We start from the raw sequence: 17,773 nt of genomic DNA, 5'->3' as shown, positions 1-17,773 counted from the left end.
ATCAGGTATTAGTGTTAGGTATTCAAACCTGGACATTGAAGCCATCGAACTTGAAACAATCAGAGACAGCATCGTGCTCTCATCTTAAACTTGGGAAGAAGCCAAAAATGTGAAATCGTCCAATATTGCTTTGGGGAAGCGAAATCTCCACCACAATTAAGAGATTTGCTGGTTGGCTCACAAGAAAAAGGAAAGGCACTGATTCCGAGAAACACTTTTTAAAAAATCAGTTAAATCCATCAATATTCATATGAGGACTGATCAATAACTAATGCCCTGTGGCAGCAAAGGACACGAATCTGACCAGGGCAGCAAAGGACACGAATCTGACCAGAACCCCACTATACGTCTATACGTATTACAAATCCTGCGAATAAATCTGAAGAGGCGACTCAAATTCTCGTCGGTTCATAACCTTTTCCATCCCCATTTCCTTCTCATTTGACAAAAGCAAATGCATGAATTCTCAAATCTCCAGTAAATTTAAATCGAAGAAGAACGTGGAATGGAAATAGGGCCGGTCTGCCGCTACGAACATAAACCATGCTCAAACTTGATAAAATCAATCACCAATCCCTTTTTTTTTTGGGTGAGAGAGGGGGTTGGGCTTCCTTAGAACACCAAATCCATTCCAAAACACACCCAACAACTCCCAATTAAACCCCTTCACATTCATCCCTGTTTTATTAACAAAGAGCTTTCCATGAGCATCTTTGAGACGAGAAACCGTGCTCTAATGTTGGCAATAATCATCTTCTAATAACCTCAAATTGAAAAATCAGTCAGAAACAACAGAACTCTCCAAGAATGAAAGTAGCTCAAGTTGATATCCATAAAGCAAGAGTTAGGCACCAGCGTATGGCGGCTTTGAAGTTTCTGGTGGCTTCCCGCATTTCATCAGAACATGTTGAATGGGTTGAAATTTGTGAGTAACTATCGTATACCAAATGGAATATATGAGAATAAGGAGCTGCTTAGTATATTAATTCAAGCCTTTGGCAGAGGATATTAGGCTATATGTAACAGTTATGCACATTTGCCTGAACTAAGAAGGCATGTACAGAATAATGATTGAATATTTGAATAGACAACAAAAGCAAGGCTGGCTTTGAATCACCTATTGTGAGGTGGAACCTATTTGGACAGGCTGCATTAAGACAAAAAGGGGAACAGCAGATTCCGACAAAATGCCTTGGAATTGAAGCAGAGAGCAAACGGTGGTCTTTCAAGTTAGAGCTGTACACTTAGAGTGATGCAGGGATAAGCTGTAACTAAATCAGTTCTTGTCAATCACCTCTGCAGGCAAGTTGAGATCAAGGAGGGAATCTCCAAAAACTTTTCTAGCACGTTTCCGAGAAGAGCATCCACTTGCATTTAAATTTGGGGAGCTAGAGGAAGGCCTACCAGGTTCTGTTGTTCCACCTATATATTGCAGGTGTCAGTAAGCTTTTGAAAGATACATTGAATTAATTAAAATGTCACACCAAGGTTAAGGAAAGCAGTAATCAGGTTCCACAACGGCATACCTGTTCCTTGGATGCTGGAATCTGATCGCAGTAAGGTATCACTGTCATCTGGCTTGGAATTCCGACATGAAGAAAGTTCTGATGCCTTCTCAACACCCTTCGACAGGTAAGGAGCTATATTATGGATTGTTGATTGAAGGGAGCCCAATAAATCATTCTCAATGCATTCATACCTGGAAATGTAATCAGGGTAACTAACTGAACTTTCATGAACAAAAATCCACTGAAATGGTTTTAAAATGCTAGGACTCACATTTTCTTACAGAGTTTATCAATGATGACAGAGAGATTGATGACTTTCATCCTTGTCTCCATGACTTTTTCCTCTTCGTACGAATCAAAGGGTTCCTCTAGATACTTAGAGAGCTTCTCTACATTTGCTTCGAGCTGCTGTTGTTGGTCCTCAAATAAGTTCTGTTTTAACTCCCTTTCCTCCTTTGACATCTCTCCCTGGAATATCTCATCACCAAACATGTAAAATGCAAATGGATATGAATATGAAAGCACCCGTCTTGATCTAAAGAGTGTGTTCAGCCCATTTGTTATCCAAGTGAAATCTTTCAGAGTCGATTCCCTGCTTTCCAAAATTGTGATCTTAGCCTCTACAGCTTCTTTGAGCTTTGTTTCAAGGTTAAAAGAATCTGTGTGAGCTTTATATCGATTGTGATAGTGCATGTATCGATATAAGTCTCGTTTGGCACGCTCAGCTTTCTTCTCATGGTCTTCTTTGTACCGCCCACAACTGTGACCAGCAATAGTTGACCATGTGTGATCCCGGCCAGTAGCTCCACCACACAGCCAACTGCATATGGAAAGGAAAAATTGACAAGTCAGTTTATACCACTTTAGGCAATAAACCTATCAATTAAAGCAAGATCGCTGAAAAATCATGCTCACAGCCGCAGGAAGTCAATAATGAGGATAAAATAACTTTAAGATAATGCAATAACCCAGTCACAACTAGAACTAGAGACTTACATAAACATGATTACCAAAATAGAGAGAGATTACAGTTTGGAGAGAAAATTGATAACTTGAAACAGAGAAATCAGATACAACTCAATAGTTGAACATGTCCAGAAAAAGACCATAGAAAACAGATAACAGAAATGCCCAGCAAAACAAGCTCCAAATGCTATTAGAACAGGGTAGAAAAACTAGAACCAGAACTGGTGCCTCATTAATAATTCTCAGTACTTGAAACCAGAAAGGCAGAAAGCAATAGATCAGATAATCAGGAAACTAGTACATGCCACATTTAAGGCAAACTCACCAGTAGCCTGAGTAATATTGAAAAAGAAAGCAACCAAATTAGAGGTGCAGCAGATATACAAAGATCAGAATAAACTGGCTTGTTATCAGAGAGCATAAGAAGATGGAAGAAAGGGTTAGAAATACACCTGACATCACCTTAGACTACATCATATCGAAACTAAGAATTCAACTCAGACAAATATTGAATTAGAGAGATCAAAGAAAAAACCTACGTCTATTACTGATAAAATTGTGCAGTAGGCTCTACTGTAAGCCTGTACATCCATTAACTCTATTTACTCCTAATTAATAACCAATGACCAGAACTGAGAGTAGATTCCTGAAAATTTAAGAAATACCATTATAGGACTAAATCAGTTAATAAGGTCCTCTTCTTTGGTACATTGGGACTGCAAAACTAGAGCAGTAACATGTACACAGAATACGGAGCTAAACAGATTAACTATTCCAACAAAGTCGATATAGATCTTGAAAAGAAGGGATGATGTGCAGATCCAATGGTACTAGCATAGAAGAAAATCCAGCACCAATAGGCCATAATGTAGTTAATAATCAGGCCCATATGTTGGTAATACTTAAGCCCATCTTAAAGCTGCTACTCTTCCCAATATGTAGTCGCTGATCAGCAGATATGGAGGAGATATTGTGGCAAATTTGTGGCCATTATTGCAAGCCACATAAGATGTACTGATGTAAAAGTGGCCATTTGTCAAAAGGTCCTAATTTATTTTTTTTTCCTAGTTTTGTTTGCAAAGTTTCTATATCAATGTAAGTGGCTTTGGTGGCAAAGTTTCTATATCAATGTAAGTGACAACCTTCTCAGTAGAAACAATTTTCTAATTTTGCAACGTATGATTCATATTTTGTGATTAAAAGAGGACTACTACAGCCTAATGATTTTGGCATTCAACCTTGTGACAAACCAAGAACCCACACGCACAACCTGATGTAGATCAAAAAGCCCATGCATACCCATAAGAACAAGCCCCAAAATCAGCCCAGCAAAGTTGTAGCATGCGACTGCATAAGGCAGCCCAACCTCCAACTAGAAACTTGTATGAAGAACCAAAAAGACCACAACACTGTTAACGTGATCAGAATAACAACCCATATCTGATTTAGGTGGAAAAATTCTTAGAAGATTTGAGGAGCCAAGATCAGATTGCATGAAAATATTATGGAAGACTTGAAAGTGTAGTTTAGTTTCTATTTTAGTTATTTATGCATGTGACTGAATATTAAAGCATGGTAGTTTCTAATTTTAATTAGATTTTTATTCTCCATAAGATTCTATAGTCACAAGTCACTAGTTTCTATTGTCAGTCAACTTAAGTTTCTCTTCATTGTAAAGCTTTGGCCAAACTATGGATAGGCCCTACGTTGCAATAGAGAATCAGAGTTTGAGAAATTAATTTGTGGCCAGTAGCCTCAGTTATGGAGTAAAATCCACATTCAATAACTGATAGCTGTGGCTGAGAGACCCAGGGCTGAAATAGTCCATCCCCCTTCTTCTTATCCTTTTATGTTCTTTCTATGAGGGGGAAAAATTCAATTACTAAATTTGTATTATTGTATTGATCCTGGTCACAATCAATCTCCCACTGGTTTATCCAGTTTGAGGTCAACTTTTGCATTACAACCACAATATGCTTCACTAAGGATCTATCATAGTCTCTTCCCAATTACTTAAATGACCACTTACAAGCATAGCATAGTTTGAATAGGCACTAACCTAAGATAAGAAGGCAACTAACTACTAACTCCTACCTCCTAGCAACTAAAGACTTGTAAAAAATAAAGGAACCCATGATAGAGATGCTCCCCCTATCAACTTATAAATCCTAACCGTCCCTCCTAAGGCTAGTGTTTGTGTTTGTGTGTGTACAAAACACACTAGCTTGGAGCAAGAAGGGAGAAAAAAATGAAATGCAACACGAGTCTTAAGTGCAGTTGTAGACACCAGTGAGCATGAACAAAACTTCAATCAGCTATCACTATTAGCTCAAGAAGACAAACCATGCTGCAACAGTAGATAATAATACTATCATGCTGAACAAAGTGCGGACTGATCACATTAGAGCTCGGTTGGGAGTAGCTCCAATACATGATAAATTTAGAGAGTCGTTTGAGGTGTTCTGGCAGTGTAATGAAGGCTTTCAGGGGACCCAATCCAGATTGACATATTTCTGATTAAGGGAACCAAAAGAACCATGGCAGGCCTAAGTTGACTTAGGGAGAAGTAGAGAAAAGATGATGCGACCAGAGACAAGGCAAAATAGGTCCTAGGGTCATAGCCCGTGCTCTACGGCCCTCTAGTAACATCAGGGGTATTGTGGTAATTTCACAATATTCTAGTAGAGTCAACTTAGGGTTTTATTGGATGCAGTAAGTTAGTAGGATCCCAGATCTACTTTTACTTTTAAATTTGAGTCCTTATTTGTCAAGTTATTGAAGAGTCCTAAGTAAGTTAGGATTCACAAGTAGTCAGGGATTCCCCCAGTCACAGTCCACTATTTACAAGGATTCTATATCTAATTTTATTTTTCAATTGGGATCATCCTAGGGTGAGCTATGATAGAGCCTTGTGTGAATGTGAGTCTTTAGTCCGAGTAGGAGCCTAGTTTGATTTACTTTCCAAAGTTGGGTCCTAGTGCAAGTTCCTTCTTAAAGGCATAAATAAGCCTCTCTAATTTGTAAAAGGCAGTTTATATTGATGAATAAAATTGAACAGCAAAGCTTAGAAGTCATGTATTGCCTAGGCAGGCACTGTTAGTCAGAAATTTCTGCTGAATTTATGGTCTTCAAGCTCCCAACATCCCTACAAGCAAGTACAAGCATCCCTAACCCCAGCCCTACCCTCTCCTCGAACCCTAAAGCCCCCAGATTTCCCTAACCCCTTGCCCAACCCCAACCCCTTAGGAATCAAGTCCCTCTCCCCCTCCCCTACCTTTGATCCCCATTCCAACCTTTTCCCTATTCTTAAAACCTGAGAAAACCCTAATTACATCCACTTACACACAAACCCTAGGAACCTAACCCTAACTTCAACCATTCTCTCAAACCACTAATCAAACCCTAAACCCCATTAGGATCATCCTCCTTAAACCCTACTTAACACTCAACTCTAACCTAACCCTAGCTCATCCCCTAGAAACCCTAATTTTCTAAACCCCGGACTTGGAACCTAATTCCGAATTTTTAATCACTGCAAGGGTTCAGAGTTTGAAATTCATAACCCTAGTTCCTAAATCCTAGCCGAATCCTTGCCTACCCTTTTCTAAGACCCTAGTACTTTCAAATCAGCCCTAACCCTTCAAACTTAGGGTATGAAAACCCTGAATCTATGGCTGATTCAATTGAGTAAGACCTTGAGGATGAACCCTAGATCCCGGGTTCACATCAAAAGGCATGCTTAACTTAGACCTTGTTCCTAGCATGATCCCAAATAGAGCTGATTTGGATATCAAAGACTTATGCAGTCAATCCCATTTCGTTGAACTAGGTGTTGCGATATTATTCTTTGTTTTTACACTTCGCGACCTAGAGCTGCATGGTGAAGGGACTTAAATTTTTATTCAAAAAGAAGCAAAGAAAGAGAGAGAGAGAGAGAGAGAGAGAGAGAGAGAGAGAGAGAGAGAGAGAGAGAGAGGAAGAAGTATGAAGCTAAAATACATCATTGCCCTAGAGATGTGTCAGATGTTGCAAGTCCCCACCCTTTTTTCTGATATGCCCATTTCTTTTCTCTTTTTTAGGATCCATATAGCCGATCCCATTAAGCTGGGTTAAGGTTATAGTTGAAGTTGAGACATAGTGACTAAGAGCCATTATTGAGAGAGATCCAAATCCCCCCTTCCATATCCCCATCATCTTCTTCTTTCATATGTAAACAGAGACTAGAAATTAAAAAAATGTTCATATCTTATTGATTCTGCTGCAACTGATCTCCCACCGGCGCTTCCTGGTTTAGGACAAGCTCGCATTAAGGTTCTTACTCACTCCTCAAATTATAATTCTGGTCCAGAAAACCAACCAAGAACCCAACCACATCATCAGACCAGGTTGCCTCCCCCAACAGTTGATTCCACAACTATATTGGGATAATTTTGGGGTCTTCTGATGCAGTGGCATGACATCACCCAAATAGGACTTTTTTTTCTTTTTTTTTGGTTGGTCCTATGAGCAAGTCTAGGCTTTGAATTCAAACCTCAATGATAGACTATGATAAACTTAATTGACATAGCTCTACCTCAAACTCTAACCCTAGTTTTGACTTTTGACCTAATCAAATCTACCAATTCATAGCACTATAGCGGACCCCGCTTACCGGCTTCTAGTTGGATCCATATCAATCTAGAACTATCAAGACCTTAAGGCGCAGATCCAAGGTTTGATTAATTATAGGGGCACCCAATCAATACATGATTCAAGTTTACCCTCAAATTTCTTCTTTTTGACAAGCCACTGTGTTCAGACCTCCAACAGATGAGCTGCATTTGCATCCATCTGCTCATGTGAATACAAGGACTGCAGGAAAAACTACTTTGCAAAGAAGCCCAACTGGAAATCTCAATATGCAACCCATTATTTGTGACACCTTCAAGGAAGGCTCAGATCCAATATCGGCAGCCAGAAGAATTAGACTTGTGTAAGCCTGAGATAGTCTGGCCTCCAAAAACGTAATTTTTTAGATATTCAAACAATGAATAATCCAGCCAAACAAATGGAAATTAGACCACGACAAGATTCCAATTGAAAACATGGAACAAAAATCGATCGATATGGTCGAAATATCAATCAATATGTCATTTTTTGGTCGATATGAGTCGAAATATCAGCCTGATACCATATCGGGCCGAAATGTGTCCAAACTGAGCCACTTTTCGACCTATCGACGCTATTTCAACCTACCGAGCTATATCGCCCTCTACATTTCGACCTCCTTTGGAAATTTTTGCTGATTTCTCTTTCTTTCATCCCCTTCTACACCTAATTTCTAGTATTCCATTTCCTTCAAACACTTGATTTGCTCCTCCATTTGTACATTTTCTCAAATCTTGCAAGGTGAGTAACCAACTTCCTCATTTTTTTATTTTTGTTTCATTTGTGCCTTAAATCATGTTAGATTGCTTCCAAATTTATGTATGTTTACTTTAGAGTGTTAATCTATGAATTTGTAGTGTTAAAATCATTTTTTGATTATTCCTACTATTTTTTTTATTTTTCTGTTATTAAAAATAATTTACTAAATGATGTATATTGCTAAAAATGTATATGTATAGTACATGTTTAAGCTTCAAATGAATGTATGTGAGAGTTGAGACACCATATTGCTGTGATGGTGTTGAATTAATTTTTTTTCTGTTAATTATGTAATTTTACTGTATTTAATATATATTTAAATAATTAAATATTAAAAAAACTAATTAATTTCTGTTTTAAATTTTAAAATAGCGGAGTATTAGTGGAAGCATGTATGCAATTTTTGGAGCATGTTGTGAATATTTTTAAGATAGTTTGTGTGTATTTTATATATTTTAAAATTATTTATATATTAAAAAAAATACTTATATATAGTTATACATATATTTTTTTTTATATTTAAAAATAGGAGGTTATTATTAGAAGCATGTATGTCATTTTTAGAGCATATTGTGAAGCTTTTCAAGATACTTAGTGTGTGTTTCTTGTATCAGGCACTCTCTTTTAAAGATGTCAAACATAGCTTCGGCCACTGACCGCTGATAGGAGGAAGAGCGAGTGTAATTATTGTAAGAAACAAATAGGAGGAGGTGGGGCCACTAGATTGAAGCTACATCTAGCTAGTGGTAACAGGGATGTAATAGGGTGCCCAAAGGTGCCCGTAGAGGTCAAGAGGGCAATGGCCTCATATATTACTGGTGGAAAGCAAAAGAGGAAAGAGAAGAGAACACAGAGGGATGAGTTCGAGGATGCCTGCTTAGATGACCTTCCAGATCCTGAGGATTATGGTAGGGATGAGCCAGGAGACAGTGACCCTGATCCAGAGGCCGATCAGCTGAGTAAGGCGATGATGATGAGTAGGGAGCAACAGAGGATTGATGACATGAGGAGGCAACAGAGGGGTCTGGGTTGTGGGTCCTCTAGAGAGCCAGTAGGTATGAGAGGCACAAGTGGCTCCCAAGTCCCTATGAGGAGGACTCAGAGTGTGACGCAGGATGCCCTATCCCACGGGCTCCTACAAGGGGTCGAGCTTCGTCAGCACATCCTACAAATCCGGATCTTGAGATTCTTCGCAATGATCCGGCCCTATTTAGGAGGTCTGAGCAAAAGCAAAGGAAGTTGAAGCACTTATGGGGGAGTGTGAAGGAAAAAGTGGGAATGGCTTTCTCCAAACGGGCCTATTACCATAGTATTCCAGCACATACAGCTCAGGGGCCCTATTATAAAGATATGATTGAGGAGATAGGCAGGGCTGGGAGTGGTGTACAGGGCCCCACACCATATGAGATATATAATGTGTATTTGCCTAAGCATAAAGAGGACTTAAATGAGTACATTAAGGGATTAAAGCCCATGTGGAATCATTATGGAGTGACTGTGATGGCTGATGGTTGGACTGGTCCCACTAGACAATCCATCATCAATTTCATGTTGAATTGTGATGGGAGGACAGTGTTCCTCAAGTCAGTAGATGCATTCGGTGAGAAGAAGGATGCAAAATACATTTACAAATTATTGAAGCAAGTGGTGAAGGAGGTTGGAGTGGAAAATGTGGTTCAAATTGTGACTGATAATTCCAACTACAAGAAAGCTGGGTTGAAGATGCAAGAGAACTCCAGGTATTTAAACATATAGTATTAATTTTCATTTGTAAATACATATATTTACATTACACATATACATGTACACTTTATAACTTTGTATTCATGGCTTGATGCCTTGATGGATGGATAGATATAGGCTCTTTTGGACTCCTTGTGCTGTTCACTGCATTGACTTAATATTGAAGGACATTGGAAAGGTCAAGCTTGTGAAGAAGACCGTGGAACAAGCTCGACATGTTAGCACCTTCATATATCACACCTATGCATTAAGGATGATGAGGAACAAGTGTCAGGGTGAGTGAGTGAGGCCAGGCATAATCAAATTTGCTACTAATTGGATAGCATTGCAGAGCTTTGAGAGTAGGAAGGTTGGCCTTAGGAGTATGTTTGCATCAGAGGAGTGGTTTAACTAGGAGGGTTCTTCATCAGTGGGAGGAAGGAGAGCACAGTTGACCATACTCGATGAGACTTTCTGGCACAATGTGAGGATAGTGGTGAAGATGCTTGAGCCTGTGGTGAATGTGTTGAGGATGGTAGATCAGCAGAGAAAACCTACTCTAGCACACATATTTGCTGCAGTAAAGAGGATGAAGCAGCAAGTTGCTCAGGTCCACCCACACGGCAACAAGAAAGTCCTTCAAATCATCGACATTAGATGGGAGTCTACGTTGTAGCATCCACTGCATAAGGCTGGTGAGTTGTTAAGTCTAGTATTTAATTTAATTTTCATTATGTTATCACACTATTAAGCATTAATTATTCCCATTTTATGACATACTCTTTCTTACACAACATACTATTTAAATCCCAAGTACCATTACAAGGACAATCTTGGGATGAGGCAAGATTTAATGGATGTTGTCCAAACTATAGTGGAGAAGTTCGAACCGAATTCAACTAAACAAGCAATCATCCTTATGGAGGTGAGATAATGATTTGAATCATTTGATATTCACAATTCATAGTTTTATAATAAGTTATTAACCTAGTAACTAGTAATTGTTTTTTCTCTTTATTAGATAAAGGCTTTTAGGGATGCCACTGGGAGCTTCGGTCGTGTAGTGGCCGTATCGGGACGGGAAACCGCCCCTGCGGGTAAGTTCATTCATTTATTTCATTATAAATTTAATTATTATATTTTATCTTTAATTTAGTTATTTAAGTATTAAAATGACTTGGGAGTCTATGTTTGTTGCAGCTAAGTGGTGGTTGCAATTTGGACGTGATTCACACAACTTGAGTAGGATTGCAAGCAAAGTGCTCTCCCAAACATGTTCTGCCACTGGTTGTGAGCAAAACTGGAGCACCTTCAGCCTCATTCACTCGAAGAGGCGCAACCAATTGGGTGTGAAGCGTCTAGAGGACCTTGTCTACATACATTATAATATAAGACTGAGAGAGGATCATATTAGACAGGGGATGGACAAAGAGAGCACCAATATCTAGTTGGCCGACATATTTGAGATGGATGATGATGATAACCCAGTAGTTGATTGGATCAGGGACAATGGAGAGCCATTGCTAGATGAGGAGGGAGGTCGTCCCAATAGACAGATTGCAAAGGAGATGGGGGCTGATGTGGATGAGTACATGGCCCAGGAGGGGAGGGCACATGCAGAGCCCGCCCGTCCCTTCGTGCCACACCCTAGTGCATCCACCCAAAGTGAGGATTTGATTCTCTGGTCCGACACTGAGGATGAGGTGACTCAAGCCTCCGACGATGACGATGGTGGTGATGATGACGATGGCGATGTCAGTGATGATGGAGGGGAAAGGAGGGTGTGGGACCTCGTGATCAGGATTCAGCTGATCCTAGGGACATACCACCACCACCAGTACGTGAGTCAAGGGGGGGGACGACCACCGAGATTCACAGGCGAGAGTCAGTTCACCCACGCAACACAGGATTCAGACCATACTGGAGTTGCATCTCGAGGCAAAAATGTTTCCTCTACATATTCGAGGAAGGGAAAGGGGAGACAGCACGGCTGGAGCACAGAGGACACGCCATCATATGGGTCCTACCGTCCACCCGATGCCGAGAGCTTGGTGGGATCTATGAGATCGATGAGCATTGATGATGCTAGAGACTCCTCCACCTCTAGAGGATCCGGATGGCATAGGCCTGTAGAGTCCTCATATGATACTGCTGTGGAGAGTATTGGTTCTACCGAGTCGACTTATGGTTATGGACCATATGGTATCCCTCCTGGCTATCAGATTCAGGGTCAAGCCAGTCAGCCACTAGTGGAGCCTTATGGTTATGGAGCAGCCTATGGAGCTTATGGTGTCTCTCCCACTGTCGATTATCGGAGTCAGCTACTAGGACCTTATCAGTATCCTTATCCTTCTCCTAGTCCTGAGAGCCAGGGTGCTCTTTCATTTGTTGAGCAGATCTTCCACACTATTCCACAGCCACAAGGCCCACCACCACCAGTTCCTATGGAGATTCACAACTTCCCACCGTCAAGAAATCTTATGCATGTGGATGAGGCCACGTACAGAGATGCAGTTGTTGACTATGTCCAAAACTATATGGGGCAAACATCATGGGAGTTGTATTGTCATTTGTATGGGGTGCAGACAGAAGAGGGAGACCTTGAGGCTTGAATAGAATAGACTTGTAACTTGTAAGTAATAACATTCCCGCTTCTTCTCTGATTCATGTACTATATACTTGGAATGTTGGATACTTGGATGTTACATTTTCAGTAGTTTTTTAGTAAACTAGTAGTTCTACACTGTTTATTATGCTTGGAATAGGTAGTATGCAAAAATCCAAATCAATTTGAGTGCATTTGAGGCTCGAAATTGACTTTTCAAGAGTCAGATAAAAAGTATTTTTTCCTTGATTGAAAATATATAATCATTCAATTTGTTTGTAAAGGACCAAGGAGAACAAGATAAGAAAATGGGGATGACATGAAATAAAATAACAAAGGGATAAGAAATCATAGAGAAGAAAAAGCTTTTCTACCTTATAACTCAACAGAACCAGCATAGTACATGATCTGCATGCAATATTTATGGATCTCCAACTATGGTTCGATTGCTTTAGAAATTTAAGGTTAAGTTCACGTATTCCTAATCTATCAACTCCAGACAACATAAACCCCAAAGACCAAAGAACATTTAGTACTCAATTCCAGAAGTCAGAAGAGGCAGTAAGCATAGAACTGCTTATGGTTTAAAGTTGGTCTTAACTCTCAACAGCAGATAATACTCTTTGAAAACAAAACCATAGTGATGGTACCCTTTAGAATCAGGGACGAAAGAAATTGATGAACTTCTCTACTTTCAGTCACTAAATCAGTAGTAACAGTAAAGTGAAAATTACAATATGATGTACAAGGAACAGTAAAAGAAGAAAGAGAGAAGAATACGAAATCCAAAATTGAAATCAAACTTTAAATAGACTTTAAATCCAAATAGCCAATGTGACTAATTTCAACTGATTCTAACCACACGCGCGCACACACACGAAAAAGAAGTTGCAGAAATTACAATAATTATCCAAAATCCCCATATCCCACCGGATCCAGCGGTTCTCCATCTGGTTTTCCAAGGGGACTATGACTGGTGCAAGACATTCACCTGTATCAGCTTCTGTACTAAATTTACTCATAACAAGGATTCCTACTGACTTTCTTGTATAGGTCTAAAACAATAGACCCGAAACATAGTTCTTAAAATCCCTAATTCACTCAAACATTCAATTATCAATCATGAACTTACTTTACCCCCACTTTAAGGGATTAGTCAAGGCCACTAAAAAGAAACATAGGGGCAAAAAGCAGAAAATTAAAGCCAAATGTAAGATATAAAACTACCCAAGATTAATTTTGACCATTCAACCTCCCAAGCTTCCACATAGGCTCCCACAGACCATCAACGTCTAATGAAACCCTGGTTCTAGGAATTAGTATCGCATCAGCATATCCCCATGTAGTGGTATCAAAGAGCATGATATCAATATTATTTTACTGGGAAAGATGGAGTTTGCTTTTGAAATAATAAGAGGTAGACCCCAATTGCACCAAACCAAATGCAAATCAATAACCTTGATTGCAGCACATAAATACTGCAGCTGGAGAGAGAAGGGGGGGGGGACTTTGTAGCAGAGAAGCACTGAGCAACCTACTACAATCATAATATTTAGACAACAGTAACCAATAAAAACTCTTACCAAAATGCTTGTCCACAAATACAGCTAACTAGGTTGCAGCCACCATTCTTTTCCACTGGCTTGTGACACTTTGGACAAGGCTTTGTGTTGACTGTAATCCAATTCACGGTTTCTGATTCATCTTTACATTTCTTAGTCCAAAGCTCCCACATCATACATGAACAAGGTGAGTGAGCTTCAGAAGAGCAACTGAAGCAGAACTGCAATCCGCATGTACATTCCACCTCACAAAATTTATCATCTTCAACACGTATAGCATTACCACAATGCGGAACACTAGGGCACCATTTAACTTTTCTGTTATCTTCAATATAAGACTCCAAAAGAAAACGTTCAAATTTCTCTGCCAGATCAGGATGCCTTGCACTCACTAGATTTCTGACAATGGCTTCATCACATATGGCATTGCATTTGTGTGCCATGCACCTAATACGCCTGCTTTGACCCTCATTGATCTTCACAATGAAATGCTCAGTCCAGCCTGCAGGAGAAACGTGTACAAAGGATGAAATCTGTAATTTAAGGCATTTTGGAGGCAAATGTAGAATAATATTTTACAGGAAACAAGTGAGTTCAAAACGCTTTTGTTGAACATGTTAATTTCCTAATATATTTTAAATACAAGGAGAAGAAATTATTTATAGAGCCCTCCAATTTTGAGATGATGCATGGAGTCTGATACAGTCAATCAGAAAGTCGCACAGGTCAAATTTCATGGCCAATCAAGTAGATTTTTCCCCCATATATGTTCAGCCATTAAACTATGGAACCTAATGTGGCAATTCTATAGACAGAGAAACGTGGATTAGCAGTCTATACATTTCAAAGCCAAATCTGATCATAACCCCACGATGTACTGAATGTTTTCCCTCGTAAGTAAATCATAACCAACATTTAGCAGTTTTGCAATCAGGGAAACTTTATCTCTAGTCAAAATATCATCACATAATTATAAATCGATCAGCTATTACCACAGACTTCCTGCATGTATCACTGAGAGGCCACCACAATACAGAAGCGGTCGTTACGACTGACGAGTCACTGTGGATTTCAATCAGGAAGCAGACAATACCAAAAACATACACCTATAACCATATATGCTGTATTTTCTGGACTAGAAATAATGGAAACAAATATTAGTTATGAAATAATTTGTAATTTTAGTTAGTAAAAGAAACTACAAACTCACAGTTGTTGCAGAAGCAGTGGCCACAGTCCATTGTCGTAACCTCATTGGCAGGAATGTCATCCATGCATATGTTGCACATTATTGTTGATGAGCACTGAAATGGGGAATGATCCTTCCGTTCAACTATACTGACACCTGCTTCATCAAATAATTGCTCTTTTCCCTTCTCTACAAATACTGCAAACAGCTTTTCAACATCCCAACGGTGATAGATAAGTAGAGTCCGTGCATGTTGCTCGTTCAGTTTTAGCAAGTCCATTACCCGACGCAAATCTTCTCTCTGCATAGATTTTTAACAAGCATTCAAACTGAAGTAAGATACGCATGCAGGAAAATGATTGTAATTATGAAAATTATATCCATAAGATTAAAAGAAGAGAAGGAACTGTAGTGAAAAATATACCTGTGCAATCAATAGGGATTCTTTCGTGATCACCTGCAAAAGACTAACAAAAGTTAATAATATGAAAACCCAACAAAGCTATAGTTTCATCCAAAATATAATCTTTAAATGCATAGGACACCACCCAACCCAAAAAAAAAAAATCTTACTACAGTGTCTCGTATGGATTTTTCAGGTTGATTCTCTAACGACAGTAACAATATCCCTTCTAAAGATGCTGTCACTCGTTTGTACCTGTCGGCATCCTGTTCTGGCCACCTGTTGTAACTAACTCCTCCTAGACAAGAGGTTCAGAGTTCCGAAGAACCGTTTGCATGAATAATCCACAAGGAGGGGGGAGAAAACATAGTTTAATCACTATTTTCAACTGAATTCGTTCTCCAACTTAACATCCTAAACAAATAACATTCCTAACGCTGACCTATAAGTTAAATAACCTCACCTAGAAAATACAAAAAACTTAACTTACCAAAGAGTAAATTTATTTGTAAACAGAATCCTTCCTAGGAACCATTCTGTAACAACCATCGACGACAATCAAAACTAGTTCAATCCCTAATTTTACACAAATTGCCTAGAAAATAAAAGCGAAACTATTATAACCATCAACATTGCACATATACGAAATTCGGCCAATTCTTATGCAAAACAACTCCAGTTCTTTCAAAAAGAGCAAAACGAACAAAGCAAAAAACCAAAATCATAGCAAATTTCCGATAAATTCAACAGAATTACGATCCTATACCAAAACGATGAACTGATAAAAATAAATCTTACCTGACTAGTCGAGACACTCCTAGGCTGCCAGTGAGTATCATCTTCGTCATTCTCCAGCCCCTCGAGAGCATCTCGATCAGAATAATAATCCTCTTCATCACTGCTCATGAAGTCCTCCATCGAAGCGAATCTAGATAAAGTTAAAGAAATCGATCGGAAAATAAAGATACGGAATATTAACGATCGGACTACTCAGAAAGATCAGATTACAGCAACTGAACCAATTTTGGAGACGATCGCCGCAGATTCTTGTAGGTTTTCGGATAGAAGGATAAATTAAGAGGGACGAACTTGCAGAGGAAGTAAAAGCAACTAAAAAGAAAAAATAAAATAAGAACTTCTAAAACGAGTATGGCTTCTCTTCCTCGACGAGAGGGGGAGCTGGGGCAAGACAGAAACGCAGAAAAAAATAATAATATAATGTGAATTATTGAACAAAGTACGCTTTCGTGGTGGGAAAAATACGCCGATCCGTGGGTTGTGTAATGAAAATTCACTAGATCATTTGGAAAAAAAAAAAAAAAAAAGGAAAATTCACTCGATCAATAATTTTGGAAGTCCTTAAACACCCTCCTCCTCATGATTTTAATTCCATTTAACTCCTCAGACGGTAAAATTACAGCTTTAGCCCCAAAAGCCCAAGGCCATTACAATTTACAAGTTGGAGTTAAGTCTAGTTTGAAAATATGTTGCCTGAGTTGGTCTACAATTGGGAATTACTAGAGAGATTGATGTATCCGACAAAGCTTAGGGCTTCTTTTCTCCTTTGCTAATGAGCTAATGAGCTTAGGGTTATTTCAATCCTCATATTTTAACCCGAGGGGTGGCTCAATTTGTCAAAAACCAACACCAACAAGTAAAATGATTAGAATTCAAGTTCCTTGGAGCCAGGGATGAAGCCCGTGCTTTATATTACGTAATCCAAATACGCCTTAGGGCACCATTCTCTTTTTTTTTCTCAATATTTCACTTAATTAGTTATAACTTTATAAATATTACTCATTATTTCTTTATTTCATTCACCTATTATCTGATGACCATTTGTTTAACTTAACAACAACAACAACTGTTCTACGCTTGCGCCTAGTTCTATCTATATATGCATATCTTCCTCATTTGGTTGGTTGTTGTTTCAAATAACTCAAATTTAGCTCTCTCTCCTGCCTCATCTGTAAGTATTGCACATCCCTCCCTCAAACTTGAAAGGCCAATTGTTGAATAGGGGGGTGGTGAGGCAGGAGAAAGAAGATTTGGGATTGAGAGGCCAACCAGGTTGATTAGGGCCTCTTTATAAATCCAAAAAGTTCATTGAAAGAAAGTTGACTAGTAGATAAAGGTCAAATAATACATCCTTAGATAGGATAGGTCTTGAGTCACTTCTTCCTCCAATCATTGTCCATGAAAAGTTTGGGAGAGACCAATGTGGTGGCAATGGTGTTTCGGTCTATTGTGAATGTGGTGGTTGGGGTAGATTGAGTCTATCCATAAAGATGATTTTTAAAGAAGCTCCCCAATTCTTCAAACGTGATTACGGGATAAGGATGAGACCAGTCCACCGGTCAAGAGGCCAATAAAAAGAAAATGGGTATGGCGCCCCATCTTTCAAGAAAGTCT

General features: G+C 39.1%; 1 protein-coding gene across 1 annotated transcript; it reads right to left on the bottom strand.

Moving 5' to 3' along the window:
- Window positions 1-1,244: 1,244 nt before the first annotated feature.
- Window positions 1,245-16,634, bottom strand: LOC149017838 (putative E3 ubiquitin-protein ligase ARI2). Its single transcript, XM_089152165.1, has 7 exons — window positions 16,160-16,634; window positions 15,383-15,415; window positions 14,980-15,259; window positions 13,791-14,271; window positions 1,780-2,328; window positions 1,527-1,699; window positions 1,245-1,422 (listed from the first exon to the last, which is right to left on the bottom strand). Exons 1-7 carry the CDS (start codon window positions 16,277-16,279, stop codon window positions 1,277-1,279), a joined length of 1,782 nt encoding a protein of 593 aa, XP_089008291.1. The 5' UTR covers window positions 16,280-16,634; the 3' UTR covers window positions 1,245-1,276.
- Between the last annotated feature and the right edge of the window lie 1,139 nt (window positions 16,635-17,773).

Source organism: Hakea prostrata, chromosome 4 (assembly GCF_041222555.1).
Source record: "Hakea prostrata isolate BN-2017 chromosome 4, UWA_Hpros_2, whole genome shotgun sequence".
Lineage (NCBI taxonomy): Eukaryota > Viridiplantae > Streptophyta > Magnoliopsida > Proteales > Proteaceae > Hakea > Hakea prostrata.
This window is presented reverse-complemented; position numbering and strand designations above follow the sequence as displayed.

Excerpts from the sequence above, each read along its gene's own strand:
- LOC149017838 (XM_089152165.1), bottom strand. The coding sequence starts at position 16,279 with ATGGAGGACTTCATGAGCAGTGATGAAGAGGATTATTATTCTGATCGA. Across the intron at positions 15,260-15,382 it reads AATCCCTATTGATTGCACAG|AGAGAAGATTTGCGTCGGGT; the intron begins GTATATTTTTCA and ends AAATCTATGCAG. Across the intron at positions 14,272-14,979 it reads CCACTGCTTCTGCAACAACT|GCTGGACTGAGCATTTCATT; the intron begins GTGAGTTTGTAG and ends TTTCTCCTGCAG.